Below are 23,198 nucleotides of genomic sequence, written 5' to 3' on the forward strand. Positions count from 1 at the left end.
TTTTGCAAACTGAAACTGTTTGTGCAGATATTTTCTCTCACTAGACAGAAAAGGGAAGATCTTTTGTGTTCATAATGCTTAAGACACAAATTTGTCACTTTTCTTAAAATAGTCTGAGGACTTCTCCACGAGGCAGACAATTGTTCTCAAAATATGTGTTTTCTTGCATCAGAAAGGAACAACATTAAAAAGAAGATGTCAGAAAAGGTGAGTGAGTGTGAAGGAGGCTCTGCAGTGGCATCTGCAGAGGAGGGATCCGCTCAGAGCTCTAGAAAGCTGCATGTGGCAGGAGCCTCTCAGAAGGGGAGGTGGGCATGGCCCTATGGCCACCAAAACCTGTCAGGAAAGAGTGTCAGCAGTTCTAAGGGGATATTACTAAAGCAAATAAAATGAAAAATAAAAGCATGAAATGGCAAATACGAGAGTGATACTTTTTCTGATTCACCAAGCAACCTAGCTGTATCAAAGGGAACCCAGGGGAGTGAAGCATAACTTCGAATTTCCTGTTTTGTGTGATTTGTCACAGTCTTAATGTCCATGCTTCATTTTCACCACTTTAAAAAGCAAGCAAAAATCTCCCCCCAAACTAATGTATTTCATGACCTTTCCTGAAGGTTCTTCTCTGAGACCAGAGAGGGTTTGCAAGTGCCTGCCAGTCTGCTGAGTGAATGAACAGTGTTAATAAACATCTGCTCATCTGTATTAACTCTTCACAAGGCTCAGCAGCTGCTTTTAGTCATTACTTACATCGTTTCCTCTATATTTTAGCCCGCTCTTTTGAATACACTAGAGTCCAGTGGACATACATTTAGCAAGAGTTTAACTGCAGCAAGAGTTAACTGTAGTTTCAGGGGAAGGATTTGGCTTTTTGCCACCTGTGTCGCTGCTCACTGCCATGGTAGAGCTCAGTCTTTAAATCATTAACATTTTGCATTTGGAAGAGATGATTTTCTGCTCTCTATCTAGCCTTTCTTATTTCTGTTGAAGATGCTGCAGGTAGATAGTCAAGTATCATGAAAGCTTTTTTCCACATACAGAATTCACACCTCTTGAGCTTACAGTAGGTTTAAAAGCAATTGAATAAGCTGCAACAAATTTGTGTGTGGTAATTCTCAATTCTGACACTGGCTAGACTTGCTTCTAATATAAACTACACCGTATTAAATCAACTTTAAAAGGATTTGGAGATCCACATGCAAAACTGTAAAACCTCCACCCCTTTAATTTAATCAGCTAAACTCACGTGATGGTATGTGCATGCCTGGCCAGCACTTAGTTACTTGAAGCTGTTCGGAAAGTTAAGCGTGGCAAGGCCATATACTAAATATGAGTAAAGCCCTGTAGAAGTGTCACGTGCGAGTGTTTGGCCAAGCAAGTGTGTTACAGTTTTTTGATTTCTGTGCGGCTCTGGTTGCGCGGTGCTCGGTGGGAGCTCCGGTGTCGCAGCCACGAGCCAGCACGGCAGTTGTCTGTGTAAAGCAGGAGCAGGAGCTCAACCCATGTGCCCACCTTCTCTGTCCATCACCGGGACCACAGCTGCAGTCCCCATGGGGAGGACATCAGGGTTTGGCCATCCAGTATATCAGGAAGCCCGTAACACCTTGAAGTTAGCTTCTTTGCCCCTACCGTGGATCCTAATGTGTTCTCCTGCCCAGAAGTTTAGCAGAAGATGCCGTCACTTGTCCTGTGACTTCAAAACTTCTCTGCCTTCCTCTCACCTGTAGCCCGTCCAGTGAGAATGGTCCTAAAAAAAGCAGACAAGATACATCTTTGCATTAAGCGCAGGTATCACGAGACAGACACTTAGGACTGCAAGTAAGTAAGAAGGGGATGCCTTTAGGTAAGCAGTGCTGATACCTTAAGAATATGATTAATTTTTTTATGGTCTCATGGATTTTTCAGTTTGTTTGTGGCACTGAGCACACTCGGTAGCCTTGCAGATAAACTGAAGAGCCAGGATATGTCTCTGTGGAGTACTTCATGGCTAATAAAAATAGCTTGGCCATAAGATTATTAGAAAATATCCTGAATTACTGTTCCATCTCTGTGGGGTGGACTTCTGAATTTCCCTGTTGGAAACTGGGAGTTTAGTAAATAGGCTTTTGAAAATAGGGTTGAATCGCTCATTAAGGTGGACATTCCTCATTTATCTTGTAGTAAGAGAGATAAAGGGGAGAAATATACACTAAGCTTTTGGAGGGAATATGTGCTGCTGTCAGGACAAATGATTCAGCTTCCCCAATGCCATTATGAAGAATGAAGAGCCCTCTCATATCTTGAAGTAGGTTGTTGTTGATGGTGTGACTGTTGAGGGGGCAGGAGTGGAGAGAAACATGTTTCTACAAACTGCTTTCTTAACTAGCTGAAGGGAGAGGTACAATGGGTTCAGAAACTCCATTCAACCTACTTAGAAGATTCAGTTGCATAGTTTTGTTCTGGTGAGGCTCTGTAGCTGAGAGCGGGGGCACGTTTGTGCTTTTCTGAGTCAGAATTGCTCCTAATCATGTATGGTTTAAATGTTGCAGGTTTTGCCACACTCCTCTGTCATGAAAAAAATCTTGGCTTCCTTCTGTATCACAGAAATAGCTGTCTAATGCTTGAATGACTGCTGTCTATTTTCAGAGCATACAAGTTGGAAAAATAATATTTGTGCAAAGCTGAAGTGTTTATACTCTTACAGCTCTGTTTCAAGTGAAGCAATGGCAGCTGTCACTGAGCAGGCAAGAATACAAAAGGAGGTGAAGTTGCAGGATATGCTTTTTCATGGACAGGTCAGAATTAGCTACGCAAATGTCAGTTCTGAACCATGCATCATGTTTATTCCAACAAAGCAGGAAAACTGTTTTTCCTAATCTTGTGAACCAGATGAGCATTGCTGTACTCGATACTTGCTGTATATCTGAAGCCAGAGAAGGAGTTAACCACCAAAGACAGCTTCCAGTAAATTCCAAACTTAATGCATTATGCAGAAAAAAAACTAGACCCTGTAGTCATAGTTGAATAAATTGATCTTCGTGTTATATCACATACGGTATTCCAGTGCTGTGTGCTGTTTACCGGCTGTGTTAGGGAGGCTGCGGGTTAAAGTCAGGAGAAGATGAAACGTCCCTTTGAGTGCCCTATGGGAAGCCATCATTTAGATTTTTTTTTTCAGCCTTTTTGCCTGGAGACAGTATTCTTTTGTTCCGCCTACCATGGAGTGCTAAACAGTGGCCAGAAAATGTGGAAGAGAGCAGCGAGTTAAAAATCCACAGGTAAAAATCCATCTCGTTATTTGAAGTATCACAATAATGGTATTTTTATTCCCTGTTTTCAGAACGTGTTCACACTTCTATTGTAAGTGCTGAGCTGGAGTCTCCTCACACCTGCACTAATGTCAGTCAGGAGTCAGGGCAGCGAGCTCCGCTCCTAGGCACGTTTGAGGCAGTTCACTGCCATGCCCTGTACCAGTGAGAAGAGCCCAGCCCATGATTAAAACTGCCAATGCTAGCTCATTTTGGAAACAGTGGATAAAAATAGTGTTATTTTAATGCTTTAAATACAAGGACGATTTTTATCTTCAAGATCTCCAGTTTAGTATGCTGTTCCCTCCCTTATTCGTTCTGGTTGTGTCCCTCCCCCCAGCTCCTGCCAGATTTAATTCTGTTTCTGTGTCAGTGCCTGCAGCAATCCCTAAAGCAAAGTTTTGCCAGCTCTACTTGCTGTTAAAAGCCAGGCACTTCCACTGCAGAGACGAGTTAAACAAAATTTCCTAAATCCTGCTCCTTTCCCTTTTGCCTTCTCCCTCTGCACATACCTTCCCCCACTCCCTGCCTGCTGGTAGGTGGGAAATAGCGGTTCCCCACGTTTCAGTGCAGTTCATCAGCGGCCCCTCCAGCTGCGAATCAGTTCTGCTTTGGCTTTCCTTCTGCTGGGGGTGCCCAAGCTACTTCTGGCTAGGTCTAGCTTGTCAGAACGGCTTACCTAGGTCTGCCCTCTTCTTTCCTAGCAGGCTCCTCAGCCACGTCTGCGGAGCAGGTCGTAGCCCACACGGGCTCTTTGGAGGCCTGTGGGCCCCGCCAGACCACCCTTCCCCGCCTTGTCACGGTGGCTGCTTTGTCACAGGGTGGGTTGCAGGGCCGTGTGTGTGTCTCATTGCATTAGCAGTCGTGTGGTTGCCATCTGATAGGTGTGACTTGCGTTTTTTTTTTTCCATGTGACGAGTGAGAGCCATTACACAATGGGGAGAAGCCAATGACATGCATCTCCTCCACGTACTTCATGAAGAAGTGTGTTCATATTATTTTGGTCTTCGTCCTTTGCAGAGTCCCCGATGAGGTTGGATCAGGCAGGAAAGCAACACGAAGGTCCCAACCACTTTGCAAACAAAAGTGCAATGGGTGCACATAAAAGCACGTCTTTTAAGTATTGACTAAGGCAGCTGTTGTGCTAGGCCTGGGGGCTGAAGATCAAAAGGAAAGCTAAGAGCTGAAACACCTTCTGAAGGAAAAAAAGGAGTAAGCTGGCTGCTAGGGGCAGACCACGGTGACATCAGTGATCTGTGCCTATATATGAGACAGACTGAGGCGGAGAGATTCTGCAAAAGAATCTGTAGGAATGTGGTTTTCTGGAGTCCTGCCACGGGGATAGTTAAATATCTGGTGAACTAAACATTTACGGAACCTGTTTTCCTCTGATGTATTTTAGTTGTATGTAGAAGATAGCTTATATTTGGCTTTACAGAGGCTGTCTCAGCACTCTTGCTAATCATTGCTGTTAATCTCAATAGAAACAGTCACAAAAGTCCTGTGTCCATGGTAATCCTACTGGGATAAATCATAGTTGAGATAAAGGGCTGCAGCCCAAAGCAGGGACCAAGACAGTAAGAGCTGTGTGAGTTCATACTCGTATAGTGAGTATGTTAGTATGTGCCACAGAGTGACAGTCCACTTCAACTCAAGATGGCATTAAACTCAGAATTGGCAGCTGTAACTGAAAAATTGAAAATACTTACTTCATAGGGTCACCCCTGAAGGTGTTGTCATGGGAGTTACTAGGTGATCTGCAGTGTTGCTAACTCCTGTGATTTTGCAATGAGTCATATGATAGCTGACATTTTTCTTGAAAATCAAGCTCGTGGATTCCAATTATTTATTTTCTTTTTATCTTTTCATTTTGTAAGTCAGACAGTAATTTCAACCCTCCTGCTTATTGGCCAAAGTTTCAAATCGTGACTCAAATACACTCTAAGAGTCCAGGCAGCAGTGGCAAGTAAAGGAGAACCTAGCAGTTGGGTTTTGGCTGGGTTTTGTTTTGGTTTTTTTCCTCCTTTTATTTCCGTGATCTCTCTGGATAGTCTTGTGATTTTATAACTCATGATTTTTGAATCTTTGGGGTTGATTATGGTTCTTTCTATCTTTTCTTCCTTGTATTATTACACTGAACATAAACAGTATAATGAAGCATAACCATCCGGATATATCAAGGTTTTAAAAGAAAAGCTCAGATCATGCATTTTCCTTGAATTCTTCCCTCCTGCAATTAATTCATCAGTATTTGTAAGGCAAAGAATGTGCTTTTGCATCCTCACTTCTCCACTTTTATGATACTGGCAGTGTCCCCATCACTATCAAAGTTCTGCTGAGGTTACAGATCATGCCCTGGGGGCAGTAGGCAAAATAGAAGAAATGTTGTGTTTAGTACTGTTCCTGGCAAAACCTGATGTCCTTCTGCTGGATGAGAAGGTAATACAGCTTGGACGTTCTTCATAGCTGTTACTGTGCTTTCCAGCCACTGAGATATGCTGTCATGGAGCTGTGCCCTTTGGGAGAACAGGGACAATCTTAAAGGCTTTACAATAAAGGCATTCTCCTCCTTGTGGATTTCCATAATGTAATCAAATGAAGTCTTAAATTCAAGTCTCTCCCATCAGGTGGAGTTCTTTCACAGCAGCTGAGTAATTGAGTTCCCATCCCATCATCTCCCTCAGCAAATTTGTTTGTTTTTTTTTTTTATGAAGGGATGGGATTTATCTGCTCAGCAATGCTATTTTATATGTATACATGTGCCAGAGGCACTGAATGAGAGAAATGCAGTAACAGTATTTTGCAAGATAGGAGTAAGAGAAATTGGCTGCTGTTTCTGAAACGCATCCTAAGACACAAATAAAGTTTTCCAGTGTAGATATTCCCAAAAGGACAGCATGGTGGTTTGGGCTCTATTTAAATGTCGTTGGCTTTTGAGAGTTCTGTAATGATACTAAAAAATAAGAGGAATGTAAACTATGGCCTGAGGCCTCAATGGAAGTTACACATCTACAAACAACAGACACAAAGCAAACAACGTCAAGACAGTCAATAGACTTTGGGTGAGGCGTACTGTTTATAAGGTCCTGGGAAATCATAAAAACCACGTGAACCATAGAGTAGAAGTGTTGTCCTGCAAGCCTGGCTCTGCCAGAATCCATGGAGTTTATATTTCTTATGTGGCTGCTCTGGTATCTCTTCCATTATATCCAGCCCACATGTTGGCTTGCATGTTCCATGCATTTTAACCACAGTGACTGACTTACGCTGAACTGTTTGGTTGAAAGCTTCATAGCCAAGAAACCGCAGTCTTTTATTTGGAGCCCTCTTCATGGACAAGGAAGAGAGGAAAGCTAGAATTAGGCTTCCTGTAGAAGTTAAAATAAGAAAACTAACATTAGAGAGTAGGTGGCAAAACTCAAATTTTAGGAGACAAGCACACATTTTAGGATGGCTTCCTTCAGATGCACAAATCTGTGTTTTCTCCACTGACATTCCCATTATATCCGCGCTTTTTTTTTCCTACAAAATGAAAGGTTGCTTCTGTTCACCATGCTCAAGTGACTTTGGTTGTCTGAATGGGAGATACCCCATGAGCCAACTCCTCGAGGTTTTGAAGGGTGCAGCAGAATAGTCAAACATTTTTAGAGATGGAGATTCAAGTGACTAGAAGAAGACAAGCAGTCTTGTGGGTGGTGAACCACTCATTGCTTGTGGGCCCCTCAGGGAATGAGTGAATATACTTCCCTAGGGAAGAACCCTACCGACATGTCATTCTTCTGGCAGGATTTTGTTGATTACAGATAGGTCTAAGTTCATGTGACTTGGAAGGAGTCCAATATTTCCTGGACTTCTAAGTCCAGAGTCTAGTAGCAGGCTATGATCAGAAGAGAGTGATGTTGAGAATCACATCCAACTCCAGATTTCATCTCAGACCTTTTGCAAAGGTTGATTTCAGCGTAAATCTGCTAGGGATATTTCAGCATCAGCCTGATAGGGGAAAGTCAAACTTGGCTTTAGTTTGGAACTAGATGAGTTAGCACAGTGGGCAAAGCTGAGCCGTATTAATGAACCACACGCCAACATCTGCTAGAGCAATGGGACAGTATTAGGGAAAGTAAACTGCAGTCTCACTTTAAACCAAATGCTGAAATACGGAAGAAACCTTGTCTACTTGGGCAGTTTATCCAGTATCTTGAACTGCCAGAAGCATGAATAGAGAGACACTGCGCTGTCAGCCTCTATTACAAGAATTTTGAGGAGAAAATTCAAGTGTAGACAGCTCTGGAAGTCCTAACACCCCATGAGCTTTTGCCATTAATTTAACCTGTTCAGAAACTAGCTGGTCCTAACCACCCAGCCTTTTGCTAGTAATTGAATTAAGGCCTACCACTCTAATTTAGAAGCTTAAGGTTTGTGACCTTGCAGTGGATTGCTGCTTTCCAGATAGCTGCTTTGCCTTTTTTTTTTTTTTCTTTCTCTTTTTTTTTTTTCTTTTTTTTTTTTCTCTCTTTTTTTTTTTCTCTTTCTTTTTTTTTTTTTTTTTAATCAAGTTGCTTGGTTTAGAGATCCCTCCTTGGAAGAGGGCCAAATATATTTTCGTCAGTTTGTTCTAGTGGGTGAGTCTTGGCAGAATCTGGCATGACCAGGGATGGCACAGGAACGAGCCCTGCCTCTCAACAACCATAATGTGCTTGAACCAGTGGACCTAAGGACGCGCTTTCATGTGGCTTTTGGCTCCAGTGCTGCAGGCACTGGAGAGGATCGAGTCGTGCCTGTGACAGAGGCATCCGTCGCGACACAGCTGCCCAGTGAAACACAGAGCCGTGTGAGCTCAGGGCTGAGAGCAGCGTAGGTGCAGCTAAAGTCTTTGCAGTTTGAGCAGCAGATGTCTTTCCCCTGCGCTCAGTTGTGAGCAGCTTGGCACCTTGCTCTGGGTTTTCTGTGTGAACTTGGGTGAGTCGCTTCATCTCTCCCTTGATATTTGCTCATCCAAGCTTTTAGGACCACAGATTCCCTCTTATTGGGCAGAGGGACAGTCCCTCGTTATCAGGTTGTTTTGATCATTACTGGAACCTAGATAAATCAATACAGCTATTAGTTTCTCTTCAACATGTGGTAAATAAGAGGTACCATCCAGAAGAGAGGAGAAATTTGCCATAATGATGTTTATATTAACACATGTTTTATAGCACACTAGATTCAAGACCTTTTGAGTTCCTACCACACCTACTTCAATGAGGCTTTGTTCTTCTACATGGCTTCTGGGAGTTGTTGCAACACAAATAATTAAGAACAAAAAATGTTTACCTCGGGCTTACAATTCAGCCAGCCTGTAACATGCTGCCAGCATTCTCCACCCGAGTAAGCCCTCCCAGTGAGCTCATCGTAACCCTGCTGCGTAGGAGCTTCTTCTATACCATCAAAATCACTGGGAGTTTTGCCACTGATTACAATGGCAGTAGGATCAGACCTTAGGTCAGTACCAGAGCATTCTAGTGAGGAGAAGGACGGTGATTTGGATGAAGATGGAAGGCTTTTCTCTCAGTCCCTCACAATGGCTCAGAAATCGGTTGAAAATGTTAGCAAGAGGCCTTTTTATTTCCTTCTGGAAAAAATACGTATATTTAATTCCTGTAATAAAATATTCTCATGGTAGTAAATAGTGAAGTTCTAGAAGGAAAAAATTTGATTTCTCAGCTAATGGAGGAGAGAGGGGGAAACTATGAATCCCTGGTCACCTGTTATTGGTTGACTAGCAACACTTGGCCACAGAGAGTAATATGAACATAGTTTTAACACGCAGGTGGCTACAAGAGAAGGGCTGTGTTATATGAAGCCCAGTATCTCCTTAAAGTGGTTCAACTTACTTTTCCAAATATATTACAAAATGAGTCAGACTGAAACTGTTGTAGATAGTCTGCTCCACTTCAGATAGTTGCATATTCATTTTAGCTTTAGAAAAAAGTTTATGTTGGCATTTTCTGTTCTGACTTTTCAAAATAGTCTTTGAACTAAAAATATGTTTCCTGAAATTCATACACGGGGACAAAAAATATCTCTTCCTTTACTGCTACCACACTGAAGCAGATGGTGAGTGCTAAGACTCGGAACCTGTAAGCAAGTAATTCTTCAATGCCTGGGTGCAGAAATGTAGCTGTTGGGTCAAAGTAGACTTCTACAAGACAGACTGTTATTGCAAGTTAGTTTGAGTTCAAGGCCCCTTGAGTTAGCCCAGGAAAACTCCAGTAGCAGATTACATGAGCTGCACAGTTGCCTTATTGCATTTCCAGCTTGAATTTCACCCACAACCTCTGGCAGACCTTCTAGCTTAAATTGAAAGTTAGTTCCAGCTCTGTGTTTTTCTGTTTGAATAATAATCAGATTAGGGATGACACTCAGGTTAGTAAAGACAAACTTGCAAAATTCGTCATGATCCATGTCGTAATGATGTCACTCACCTAATGTGCATTCCCACTATAGTGTCCACGGTTACTTTGGCATACAGACCATGATGCAATACATTGTACATGGGGGACAGATGTGCTGCCTGTGAATAACGCAAATGGATGACTGCAGAGTAGTTATTTCAGTGCAAACTGGACTCAGAAGCAGCTTGATTCTGCAAATTACAGAGCAACTTTTGCTCCCTCTGAAGTCAATAGAAGTTGCTTTTCGAATTCACTTTGATTAACCTGGTCTTGACACTGTGGCAGTTGCCATGTTGTAAAGAAAATTGGTAGCTGTGAAAGATCAAAGATTTTCTAATTTAAGGTGTGAGGGAATGTTTGCTGCTGATGAAAACCTTATCTTCATAATGAGCTATAACACAATCTGATAATCTACCATTATTGAGTTTCCTTCTCTTTTTTTTCCTTAAGCTGAAATTATGTCACCTGTAGACAGAAATAAGGAAAATGGATTGCAAATGCCGAACCTATGCAAATTTTGTGACATCAAAGTAACAACCTGCTCAAACCAACATCAGTGCAAGAGCAACTGCAACATCACTGCTATCTGTGAGAAGAATAGTGAAGTCTGTGTTGCTATATGGTAAGTTATTTCTTCGTACAGGAGGGGAGCACACCTTCATTCATCATCACTTAGTACTTTCCTCGACTGCTCTGATAGTCAGAATGTCCCTGCTACCTCACCAGCCTTCGCTCTCTTGCTTCCAACTCATATCTGTGCTTAGCATACTGAGAGTTGCTTGAGGTTAACAATAATTCTGATATGTAATGTTCTGGGGATTTTTTTCTTCTAAAGCAATTCTGTCCCATCTTATGCTGTTATTGGAAAAGAGGCATGTTTTTGCTCAAGCCATTAAGCCGCATCCACCCACAGCACTCTGAGTAGAAACAGATTTGAGACTCAGAGAGGATTATCGCGGCATTTGCTGAAGAAAGACAATTCTCTCTCAGGTTTCAAAGTGAACTAGATTATGTAGATCTATCATCAGAGGCTTATTTACCATGTATAGGTAGAAATAGTTTTTCTTAATGGTAAAAAAAAAAAAAATCTGTGTATGTGGTGACTCTGATGTAAGCGTGGTGTTTTTTTTTATAGCGTCTGTCTTGGTTCAGAGAAATCAAGAGTATATGAAAATGAATTGTAACACTTTTTTAGGATTTGTTGACACTAAACTTGCATTCCAGTCTAAAAACTGGGGGCTTGCCCTTCCATAAATGGTAAGCCAGTCCTTCCAAAGAAAACCAGAAACACTCTTAATGAGTTCATGAGTGGACAAAAGGAACAGAACTGAGTATTTGCAACAATGCTGCTGATTTAGGAACATAATTAGAACCACTTACAGAAAAACATAATTAATGCATTCATTGAGGGATTAGTTGTGTCCACTGACTTCAAGAGTTGTTCAGCGTAATTGGAAGTAGACATCTGAAATGCAGGATCAGTCCAGTCTGCTGTTCCGTATTTGTCCTGCCCCTTTAACAAGTGCTCAGTGTCTATTATTGCCATAGAAAGTGACTGTAGTGCAATTTAAGATATGTTCTGGATTTTTCATGCCGATTTATCCAAAAGGCAAATGAGTTGAGAACTATACGTAAAGTGCTCTTAGCCTCTGAGTCTTGTGTCAAAGAAATTAAATTTGTGGACCAGGACAAAACACAGGAATTAGGATCCAGGTTATCAGCTGTATTTCTGTGACAGTGAGGCAACTCTAGCTTGCACCAGTTCTATGGTTGGTATTGGTTTTATTTTTTAATTGCAAGAATAATTCCTTCAGTGCAGAAATTGTGCCAATTGTAGGCTTCAAAAGAGAAACAAAAAGGCCAACTCACTAGAAATTCCTCAGATTTTGAGGAAATAATCCAGTTTTTATCATAATTTCCCACAGATTTTTACTGTCTGCACAGTGACCACAAAAACCAAAAGTATGTTCTGAAGTTCACAGCAGCTCATTGAGCATTAGCTTGAATAATTCTGGGTGAGATTTTCAAAGGCACTTACTGGAGTTTAGTGGTAACGTGATACAGGAATAGCTGTGCCATGGTGCAAATGCCCTGATGTGAGGAGCCCAGACACAGCCAAATTTTTACCCCATTCAGGAAAGCCAGAGAAGAGTATATGATAAGCTTTAAATCCCATTTGAGTTCTCAAAAGAGACAAATTTCAGGCAAGCGCAGTCCTCTCTGCTCCCTTTGTAAAATATTCCTTCTTTGATTTCAATTATCTCCTTTTCGTTTTTAGGAGACAAAATGATGAAAATGTGACATTAGAAACAATATGCCATGATCCCCAGAGAACACTATATGGTCACATGTTGGATGACTACAGCTCAGAGCAGTGTTTGATGAGGGAAAAGAAGGAAGATGGTGGATTGATGTTCATGTGTTCCTGTACAGGTGAAGAATGCAACGATATGCTCATTTTTCCATCAGGTAGGTTTAATAATTTACCCTGCATTCCTAGGCTATACCTTGCAAGTAATGCTAACTGTGTCATACCACTGGACTTCGGAGTTGCATTTTGTGGAGGAAAACTTCTAGTGGCAGGAGATATTTTGGATTCTTCTTAGTCTTGCAAAATCTCAACCTTTCTTTTCTCTGTTCAGAGGATGTTTCTTCCTGGCAGGCTGTCCTCCTTTTGAAATTAGTCTGATACTCAGTTCAAGATATTGCACTTAAAAGCTGATGAAAAGAAAGATGAAAGCAAGATCTGTTCACACACCAAAATGCAACATATGCTAATTACATTATAAAACATAAACAAGAGGCAGATGCTGTATTTGAGGCCTTGCCTCTTCTAAAAGGCTGTATTGTCATAGTGTGGCGTCTGTATATACATATACTACTGAGTAACTTGATAGGATGTGAATTTAAAGTCAGCTTCTCTGTTGTAACTGACCATCTGCACTTGTTCTGTGGTAGGCCTGAGGTAGCTAGAAGGTTCCTTCACTGGTGGATATGCCACCTCATGCTACCGCTACGGCAAAAGGCCGTGTGTGGGAGTTGAGTTAAACCAGTGCAATCTGAGTACTGACCAAGCCATAAGTGCATAACCTGCCCCCCATTCTAGTTCATATAGCACCTATATAGACCACTGCAAATAGAGGAAAGGCAGTGCAGTTGTGTACAGTGCTGGTGGACCTCATGCTGCACACACAGATGTGCATGTGTGCATGCACACACCGCAGCTTATTTTCTCCTACCGGCTCGATCCCGCAATGATTCTTTTACTGAGACTAAGTCAGGTCTCTCTCAGGCAACTGTGAGGTCTCCTCTGGAGAACACTATATGCACACACTTCTAAACGAGTACGACACACAGAACCCATCCTTATCACCTGTAAGTTCCTCAGAAAAGGATATAATCAAATCCTCATTATTTGAGATAACGAAGGGTTGGGACACTGTTCCCACTCCCAGGAAACGCGGAGTGTGATTGCACTGACATGGACAGCTATGTGAGTGGCTCCTAGCTCTCATTTCCCAGCCCTCCACAAAGGCTAACTAGTTTAGACTGCAAAACCACACCAGATTAGTCAAAAGTAAGCTAGAACGTCCTTGCCTCCCTTGGCCCAGGCTATCCGTATCTGATGCCACCTCCTCCCCTCTTCCTTATGCCCTCTCCAAGCTTGATCTGAAACCAGACAACTTGACTGCTGATCCATGGTTGTATGGCCAACCCTTACCTGGGTGGGCTTTAAAGGAGTTGGAGTAATTACTGGTATTGTTGTGAACACAGGTGGTATACCCAGGACACAATTCTAAGAGATTGCCTTGATTTTATTGAAGAGAATATGTTCCCAGTGAAAAGATCTTACTCGGTGTCAGCTGTCCCACACCCTTGTGGATTTTGGCTAATTTGTTATAAATTAGTCACGTTATAGCTGTTTCTCCTGGAGCCGTGTAGCTGAGTACAATCTCTCTGACAAATGTGTGTATGTTTATGAAAACCGTTCTATAAATTCAACACCAAGTGCCCTCATTCTCGTCAACTCTGCAGCCCCTCCTCACACTTCCAGAGCAGCCTAAAAAGAGTTGTAGTATAAATTAAAACACAGCCTTTTTTACCCTAATTCCTTTCCCTCTTCAGAGTGGAGCTTTTCCTTCTAGGTCATGTGCTGTAAGCAGTCCAGGTGACACATGAAAACTGTGCCCTGCATTCACGTGTAGTAAGTGAATAACTACAAATAAAAATTAATGCAAAACTTCAGTTGGTAACATTTCCATTCATTCACAAACACAAGCATTAACTTCATTTGGGAGGGGGGAGAATTGAGGCTTTGTCATTCCTTTTTTATTGTTGTGGATTAGTGTTTCTTTTAAATGAAAACAGCCCCTTTGGGTTGCTTGCCTGGTTAGCCATGGCAGGAAGACAAACGATTTTTACAGTATCAGACATGCGGTTTCCTGTCTGTGTTTAACTTTGAGCAGAACATCACAGCCAGCTGGTCCACAGCTCCTCCAGACAACTAGATAATAGCCTGTAATAATTTTGCCTTTGAAATGACTGTCATCCAGATCTATTCTGTACATTGTTCTTTCCTTTTTTTTTCTCCCTGCATTTCTTGTACACCAGAGCAAGAATTTTTGCACAGGTTTTGCACATTCTATAGTTTTAAAGTGGACAAAGGCTAGTCGAAAAAAGCCTGATCAAAAGGTGATTGTAGTCACTTATTAGCAGAAACTGAGATGACAAAAAAGATTGTAATTTTTCACCTGATAATCCTTTCAAGCTATTCCTATAAATGATCAGTGTTCTTCCTCCTGGGTGCACACTTAAGACAGACCAGATTTAGTTTGTTCCTGGCATTCCTGAGGTAAGAAAGAAAATTGTGGGTAAGGCAACAAGTTCTAATTTCCACCAGAGGTTAGTCACTACCTTCCAGTGATTCACAGCTGAGCTGTTATTGCTTATAGAAGAATTGGTTTATAGCACTGTTGGCTTGTATCACTCTTGACTGTGAAGGGTAAACCTCCTGACTCCTATTTTAGACACAAACATCTAAAGGTTTTGGGTAGTGGGAGGTGTTGTGACTCACCCAAGGGTGGTTTTGGAAATGTTTGAAGTAGTTGCATCCAAATCAAATGCCTGTTTCTTACATGGACTCTAGTTTAAATTGCCAATCTGCAAAATAAGCAAGACACAGTCAGACATGTACCTAAACATGACTGTCATTCTGCTGTGTCAGAGGGCTTCTGACTCTGATTCAGATCCCTGGCATTTCAGGCCACGAGCAGCCGGTGGAAAACATTGTGTGCAGAATCATTCCAAACAATGTTCTGTAGTTCTTGGAGAAATAATACACAGGAGACAGGTAGCCATCGCAAATCTGACTACTCTGTGTTTATTTTTTAATCCTTCTCCTTTTTGCCAAACAAAATTGTGGGTGACTGGGAAGCAACTTTTACCCCTGTGGTGGAAAAATGCTTCTCACAGCAAAACTCAATGCCAGTCTGTTTTAATTATTATTTATTCAAATGTCTAATGTCAGTGTTACCAGAAGGCAAAGCCAGGGAGCAAAACCACTGGAAAAGGTTAGCCAAAACTGGGTGGGTAAAAGGCTCTGGCTGGCTTGAAGTTGGCTAGGCGGCAGACAGGAGCCTGGTCCTGCTGTCGTGGAAAAGATGAATGCAGGAGTGGACTACCAGGGTTTTTTCCTCCCTAATGTCTTGTTGTGTCTGCTGGATCTTCTGCCTCTTGCTTTGCCTTCTTATGTTTTGACCGGCTATGATGAACCAGGTCTGTCTGTAGCTGTTTGCACAGTTCCAGGCCTCCCTTGGTGTTTGGGCAGCTTTGCTCCTCAGCCTTCCCTTCACCGCACCAGCTCCCAGCCTCTATTCATCAGCCAGAGCGAGCACGACAAATGCCTAACAAAGTTCTTATTAACAATCCTAAGGTATTTGGCTGAGGTCAAGGCTTGTTTACCCAAAGGGACCGAGTGGACCTGTGCTCTTTCCAGCCTCACGTCTGACCCATTCTCCAGGGGCAGAGATGACCAGGCACTCATTGTAGCTGAAGAAGTGGGATACCTGCATGTTACTCAGTGCATGGCCTACCTGCTATGCAGTGCAATTTCTCGGTGTGCAGACTCATTCAGACACACTCATTCAGTGCCATACAAAAGGGTGACCCCAGCACTGGAGACTGCAGACAGGAAAACAAATTCTTTAAGTACTGTTGTCATTACATATGCAGCTCTTACCCTGAGCATCAAGTTCAAATCCAAACAGAAATGCAGCGGTCTCGACATTTGGAAATAGCATTTGCAGACCTGTAGCACAGCTCTGTTTGGTTTAGAGTTGTTTCATTCTGATACCTTTCGTGGCGATCATTTTTCACCCTCACCTGTCTTGCCATGCTATGCAGATCTCCATGCAGTTTGCAGTGGAGGTGTCTGTGGGATTGTTCAGGCTGACAGTTTATTCCTCAAGTACTGCAAGAAGTCATTGTTTTGGGCATTCCCACTACACCCGTTTGTACTATGGGAGAAACCTTTAGCAGCAACAACGTCTACAAGTTTTAATGATCAGCTGGATCATCCAAACAGTTGCCTTGAAATATCAAAACTTCAGTGATAGGTATGACTGACAGGTCAACAAGAGCTTATAAGAATAATGAAGCTAATTGGGGAAGTGTGTTGGGGTCGGGGAGGTGGGGGTGGCAGGGCGTGGGGGTGTTGTGCTGCTAACAATCTTCACATTGATCGTGGCTTTATGGAGTTTGCTAATTGAGAGTGTAAGAGACGTAAGTATTTGATTAACCAGTTGTGGCTGAGTCATGTGCCCGAATGAATTACAGTTTGTGGATCTGCAGTGTGTCAAGTGCTGTGATTGCTCACTGTGTACGGTTGTTACCTGGGAGACTTGGTATTGTTCTGCTGCCTGAACCACCACAAGCATGCCTGTGTGACGCCTTGTCCTGTGCCCAGATTGCAGGAGATACGGCTAATGTTTTAGAATTTCCTTAACTTGATATCTCTCACTTGTCTCTAACATGTTGCCCCTGTCTTTTCCTTTCTTTCTCTCCTCTTCCTTTCCTTACTAGAGTCAAAGCATTAGTGATTTTACTTGACTACATAGGAGGATCGCAGACTTAAGAGCAGACTTAAGATCTGTGCACAAAGAGCCGCCAGGCCATAAATACTCATGTGATGAGTTGTCCAGTGCTCAAGGAACAGCAGAAGGGAGATGATTACAGCTGGACGGCTTCCAAGTGGATTTTAACAAAGGCTTTCATTAATCTGTTTTTCTGTTATCCAACTAACATGTTCAGAAGGTAACTGTCTTCCAGCTGCCCCATAAAAGAGGTCAGTAGCATTGCATAACGTTGCACAGAGCCTCTCACCGCTTGTATATTGGCATTGTTCTCTATGTTTCCTCTTAGGTATTTGCAGCCACAGAGTCCCACCCCATGCCTGCAGCTGTATGTAACCAAAGGAGAGGCTGTCTAATACTGAACATCTGATTCACTTAGTGGGATAGAAAGGAAATAGAATGGAAAGAGGCAAAAGAAGCCAAAATTTTGTTTTGCTCTGTATTATTTATATTGTTTGCTTCCTAGGAAAATAACCATGCAGAGCTCCTTTACAGATTTGTGTAAAAACAAACTAGGCAGCGCTCTTCCAGTCTGGTTGGCATATTTGCTACAATTTGCATCACTTGAGAGCTTAATAAGTGTGGGAATGTGGCCAACCTTTTATCAGGTTGTCATGGAAGAGACTTTAATAATTACAGACAGAAACAAACTGTAACTAACACTGGCAACATAATATTTTGGGAAAGGTTGGAGGGGTGAAACTCAGGCTGAGAATAAAAATAGTGGTTAATGTGTGGCATCTGTTGGAACATATTGAAACTGGAGAGATTGATTTGTTCCAGAAAACCACCAGCAAACAGCAGCAGACACCAAGTTGTATAACTGAGGCATGCATCACAGAAACACAGTCACATCATGTAAAGTTCGAATTTGTCAGCTTTCATATCACCGAGTATGAAAGCTCAGCTACAAAAGTCAAACTGTGTGAGAGATGCCATGTACACACAGTGAAGTGACCTGTTAGAATGAGAGAGATAAGAAGGGAATGCAGCCAGGGGTGGGAGATTTTAATGGTGCCGTGCCAGCAAACCAAGGAATTACACTTTCTAGCCAGCAGTGAGGGAATAAAACAGCAACAAACTATTTGTACTGTCTTAGAGCTTAAGAGTTTCTTAAAACTCCTGGGTGCTGAATAGCATACTTGGCAATCGGCTGAAAAATGAAATTCTGCTTACAATAGATAAAACAGCCGTTGCATCATTGCTGCCCAGCCTTTCCACTGAAGTAAGCCACTCAGAGGCAACCAAGTTGCCTGCCTCCGCCCAGGTGACTAAGACGCAGCCCTTCCCATCAGGTGAAAGATGCAGTTGCACGACTCTTCCAACATGAAACGCGGGGACCCAGGGATTTTCCCTGGGGAATACCAGAGGTGTCTCGAGTCCCAATGCCGAAGGTGCTGTCCTTCAGGGGAGAGCAGCAGTGAGCGTGCCACAGCGCACCAAAACTGCTCATGCCTTTGCCTTACTACCTCTCGGGGAAAAGGGGTGAGTGGTGGCACTGGGCAATGGCCTGCATTAAGTGCTCGGAGGGCTGGGTCTGGTTTGCCAGCCATGTGTTGGCCGTAGAGCAACGATCAGGCTGGCAAATAACCGAAAGGCCAAGTGAACGAGTTCCCGCACCTTCGAGCAAACATCGTTAGGGCCCAAATTCCGAGCCCTGCAGATGGAAATGCTTTAGAAAGACAGCATTAGAAACAGGCTCTGGAGATGGCTTTGCCTTGTCACTTCTACTGTTTGAGCCCCTGTAGCAAGCCAGGCAGCCCAGCCAACTACTGGGGCTAGTGGCCCTCCAGGAGGCTGCTTCAGCAGATACTGTGTTTTGGATAGCCTGGCAATATCCTTTTTAAACTAAAAGATGAAGACATACAGCTCAAACACAAATTACTGGCCTTGACAGACTTGATTTACCTAGTCCAAAAAAACTTCTTGTCAAATTCAGAAACTGGCTGCAGGAATTTAACTTTCGGGAACGTCTACAAGAAATGTCAGGGTTTATTTTCCACTGGATAGCAAGATAGAATCCACTCTGGTTTTAAAATCTAGTAATCTCTGTCTTCTGCCATCAGATGGTTCAGCATAGAGCTGAGAGAGGGGTAGAAATTATTTCCTGCCCCACAAAACTATTAAGTTGAAAAAAAAAAACCTTCATCTCCAGCAAGGGTGGAAAATTCAAATGTTTCCAGGTAACTGTCAGGATTAAAAAATGCAGGTTAGTTTGAGATGCAGCATTTGCATTTGATTATTTCAAAGTATTTTGTGTCAGGATCAACTGTTTTCCTAACGAACAAGCTCCCCACCCCCATCCATAAAGCCCAGAAAACAATACCTGTAAAATTAGTAGAAGTTTTTAAACATAAAAGTCGGATCAACTTTTAGACCGCTTTTGTCCTCAAGATAGGGGTTTCAGGGAAAAGTACAGGAAAGTCAGAAGCAGAGTTTCTGTTTTGAAAATCAGCATTTCCCATCTAAAAATGTTTTGCTGAAGATTCCAAGCCATTTTAATTCTAAATTAAATGATTTAATTTTAAATTCCAATTTAATTCTCAAAAGACCAAAATCAGGAAAGGTGCATGAGACGGTGAACTACAGAATTTCATTATCACTTGAGGATTCTTCAGTGGAGATAAACTAAATTGCCCCAAACAGTTGCTCAGACTGAAACTTCATTTCACTGAAAATGAGGCATTTTATGGAAATAGTTTTCATCAGAAAGTAGCGCTAAAGAGATGGGCAGACTTTTCCATATTTTACCGCTTCGTGTCTTGCCCAGAAATTGGTACATACATAACGTTCAACGTCACATTTTTCCTGATTTCAGAATAATCAGAGATGAAAGCTCTTCCCTGAATCAAAGAGAGCAGGACTTGAACTTGGAGCTCCCATACCCCAGACTAATCCCCTCACTGGTGGGGATTCAGCACTCACATCTCTTGCCAAATTGCAACGTTTGAACAGAATTCTGTTTATGCAAAAACATTCAAAAAGTGTTAGTTTTCATTCCAGTGTGGAATTGAAACCAAACTTTGAAACCTCAGAATTGCTGCAAAACAGAGTTGTCCTCCAGTCAGCTCACAGGGCTGCTTTGTGCCTCGGGAGCTTGCAAAAGAACTAAATCACAGTCCCGCGTCTGGGTCCGTATTTTGTGTATTTCTGGTTTTTTTTTTTTTTTTTTAAGACACGAGACAAGCTTGCAATACATCAGCGTCGATGTGTTTAACCTGAGTTCTGCCGATAGCAAACTTATTCTTGCCCTGCTGTGTGGCTGTGACTAGCAGTCGAATAGGCAGCAACTTTAGAACTTGCCCAAGCAACGAGCAGCACTGAAGTCGTTCCGTCAGGACCGGCTGTGCATTCAAGTGCAGGTCCTAATTTTATTGCCATTGTTTTATTTCTTGTTTCCAAAGTTCAGCGACACCGAAGTTCGATCAAAGGCACCCAGTGCAACCTAAAGAATTTGCAGGCAGAGAGATGTTGTGCTTTGAAGCTTCCTGGCTGAACAGGGCCGGTACAGTGTTTCCATTTTCCTTGGCACCTGAGTCTTATTCCCTGAAGGCTTAGGTAGTGTTAAGGGCTGTGCAGATGGCTTGTGCTTAGTTTAAAGCGCATACAGGAAGCTTTCTTTTAGCTCAACTTCTCTATTGTTATGCTATATTAATGGGTTCTTTTGAAGCTTAAGAAAGGACTGATCGTCTAAATAATAGTTCTGGGTGGGGAAAGTTATTTAGGAGCCTGTTTGCAAAACCTGAAAGGCTGTTTCATTTAACCATTTCCTTGCCTGCCTGTGCAGCCAGGTTTTTCTCATTCTGGTGCTCAGCAAGAGGAAGCTGCACTCCCGTTTTTTTTGAAATTATGGGGTTTGAGTCATAGGTATTTATTTTTAAGCAAATGAACATATTTATTCTTAGATTCCTGTAGCCAAGCCAGAAAATGTTGGCTAGCCACTATGCAAACATACAGATATGCTCTGAATTTTGATCCTGCTCTGACTTTGTACGCAGATTTAACAAAGAAGTACCCCAACCTGAGCTTGTGCTGGAAGGGCTGATTTTGTTCTGCTCATAACAGCAGTCAAAATGAAAGGCAGTTCCAGAAATGCCTTGCTTGGAGCAGCCCTCGGTGGCACCAGGTCTTTGCTGCTGCTCTCCCCCCTTTCATTCTGCTGCCAAGCAGCTTAGTCCCCTCCTAAACTCAGGGCCCAGCCTTGTCAGTCCTGATGCTCAGTTCTCCCTGATGGGCGCTCGTTCTTGCACTTCCCAAGCCTTGAGTGGGACTTGTCTAGTGTCCTAAAAACTGAAAATGAGCACACCCATCGTCCCTCCTGCTTTAGGTGGGGGTGCTTTTCATGCAGCTGTATGCTTTTCACCCCCTGCCTCCCTACTTCCTCCAAGGGATGGTGCCAAAGCGGATGTGTCACTCTGCAGCAGGGGTGCAGGACGATACAGTGCTCAGGGGAAGTGGCCAAACTGCTCAGCTTCTGCTTTGATTAATTTTTTTTTTTTTTTCATTCCTTTTTAAGTGACATTTGCAACATCAACAGTTTTTCCCTTCCACCCAGAAATCCCCCTGTACCACAAGCAGAGCTTTCTCTTGTACAAAAAAAAAAAAAAAAAAAAAGATCTGAAGGGGCTGTGAAGCCTCTTAGATTCTTCTCGGCTGTAGGCAAAAATAATACAACCTGCTCTAGGGCACTATGGGAACGACTGGAGACCCTCACACAGGCAGCTGTAACAGTCAAGGGGTGGCAGCTTTGGCTGAGTTTCTTCTCAGTTAGAGCTGAACATGCACCGAACTACCTCCAACTGCTTAGATTCATGGGGAGAAATTGGAAAGAGCACTAATATATATTGGGGGGCTTTCTACCTCATTTAGAAATACATCTGTATTTCAAATATCTGGGCTACACATTGCAGCTCTGTGGCAAAGGAAAAGGGCTTAAAGGGCCCTAACGAGGCATGTCCCTTTTTGTTAGAAACCAGATGATATAGATGACATACTACTCAGTTCCAAGAGCAGAGTCCAAACTTCAAATATCCTTTTCTGTGTTCAAGAAAACAAACAAAAAAACCCAACAAAACAAACAAAAGAAAACTCCAAACTTTTATCAAAACTATTTTATCTCAGTGTTACAGATCATAGTTGTGTTAATGCAGTTGTGGCCTGCTTGCAGCCAAAACTCTGAAAAGCCATCCCACAATGGAGTCAGTTCTCCGCAGCTGGAGTGTTTTCAAAGTTATTTATAAATCAGATTTTCAGAGATTGAAGAATGCACGTGGGAATAAGCAATGCAAATCTTCTGTTTACTGACAGTGACATTGGACTTCTTAAATATGTTCTTCCAGTAAGGGATATAAAAAACCTGGGGGTTTTTCCCCTCTTCAACATGTTGAGAAGTAGAAGGGGTACCTGTAATCTGTGATGAACTTTTATGTATTTTCTTAATTTAAAATCTAAAAAGTTTAAAATTTACTAACATTTTGTTGCCAAGGGAAATCACTTGAGAAGAAGGATTCGTGGTTTGCATAGGTATAGAAGAAGGGATTGGCTTAAAACATTCTTTTACATAAACAAAGGAAATACATTCTTTGTAAGTGCTGCTATTGAATGTCACTGACCTCTGCTAGCCAGGGATGTCAGTGCTAGAATGGCACTCCCTCTTCCTTGAAACCCTATGAGAGAGGCTAGGATTGAATTATGTGCTCTTTATCTGGTTGATGAACCTTTCAGAGGAAGCACATCCTGGATCAGGATTCAGGGCTTCTTCCAAATAAAGAAGAATATATTCTTCAGATATCCTGTCACTTGCCTTTGAATAGCTGATGGCTCCTGTTGCTTGCCAGCTGTGTTTCCAATGAAAAAGTGATTATAAGTGAAATGGGAGAGTCAGAGGTACTCCTTGCTCTAATTGTAAACTCTTTCCCCCCCACCTCTTTCAGCATTGTCCACCTTCATTTTGAGAGGCACAGAGTAGGGGGAACAGAGACTTGTGGCTAACGTAGTTAGTGGCAACTTCCCTTCGGAGCTTATTAAACTTTCCCTTTTCATATTGTCTTATTTGGCCTGATACACAGGCCCTGAGTCAGTGACACTGCTGTAAGCATCTGCCAGAGCACCGTGCCGCCAGCACAAGCCACTTGGTTGCAGCTTCAGTTGTTTTACTCCGTTCAGATTAGACTCCCAGGGCTTCTTCCAGTCAATCCCCTCCCTCGTGGAAAGATAATATAGTACATTTGCTCTGACTCAAAGGAAGAAATAGGCTGGGAGAGAACATTTACATGTGTCCAATCAAATCAGGTTCAGATAAACTCTGACCCTCCTTCTTTAATCTATTTTCAGAACAAAACTGTTCCCTTTTA

General features: G+C 42.4%; 1 protein-coding gene across 1 annotated transcript in view; it reads left to right on the forward strand.

Moving 5' to 3' along the window:
• Positions 1-23,198, forward strand: part of TGFBR2 (transforming growth factor beta receptor 2) — a 59,849-nt gene that overhangs the window by 17,574 nt on the left and 19,077 nt on the right. Inside the window, exons 2-3 of the mRNA XM_042806458.1 lie at positions 10,166-10,337; positions 11,994-12,184. Of these exons, the coding sequence (XP_042662392.1) occupies positions 10,166-10,337; positions 11,994-12,184 (363 nt within the window). The remainder of the gene's footprint in view (positions 1-10,165; positions 10,338-11,993; positions 12,185-23,198) is intronic.

The sequence above is a fragment of the Tyto alba genome, unplaced genomic scaffold, assembly GCF_018691265.1.
Source record: "Tyto alba isolate M040663 unplaced genomic scaffold, T.alba_DEE_v4.0 Super-Scaffold_46, whole genome shotgun sequence".
Classification (NCBI taxonomy): domain Eukaryota; kingdom Metazoa; phylum Chordata; class Aves; order Strigiformes; family Tytonidae; genus Tyto; species Tyto alba.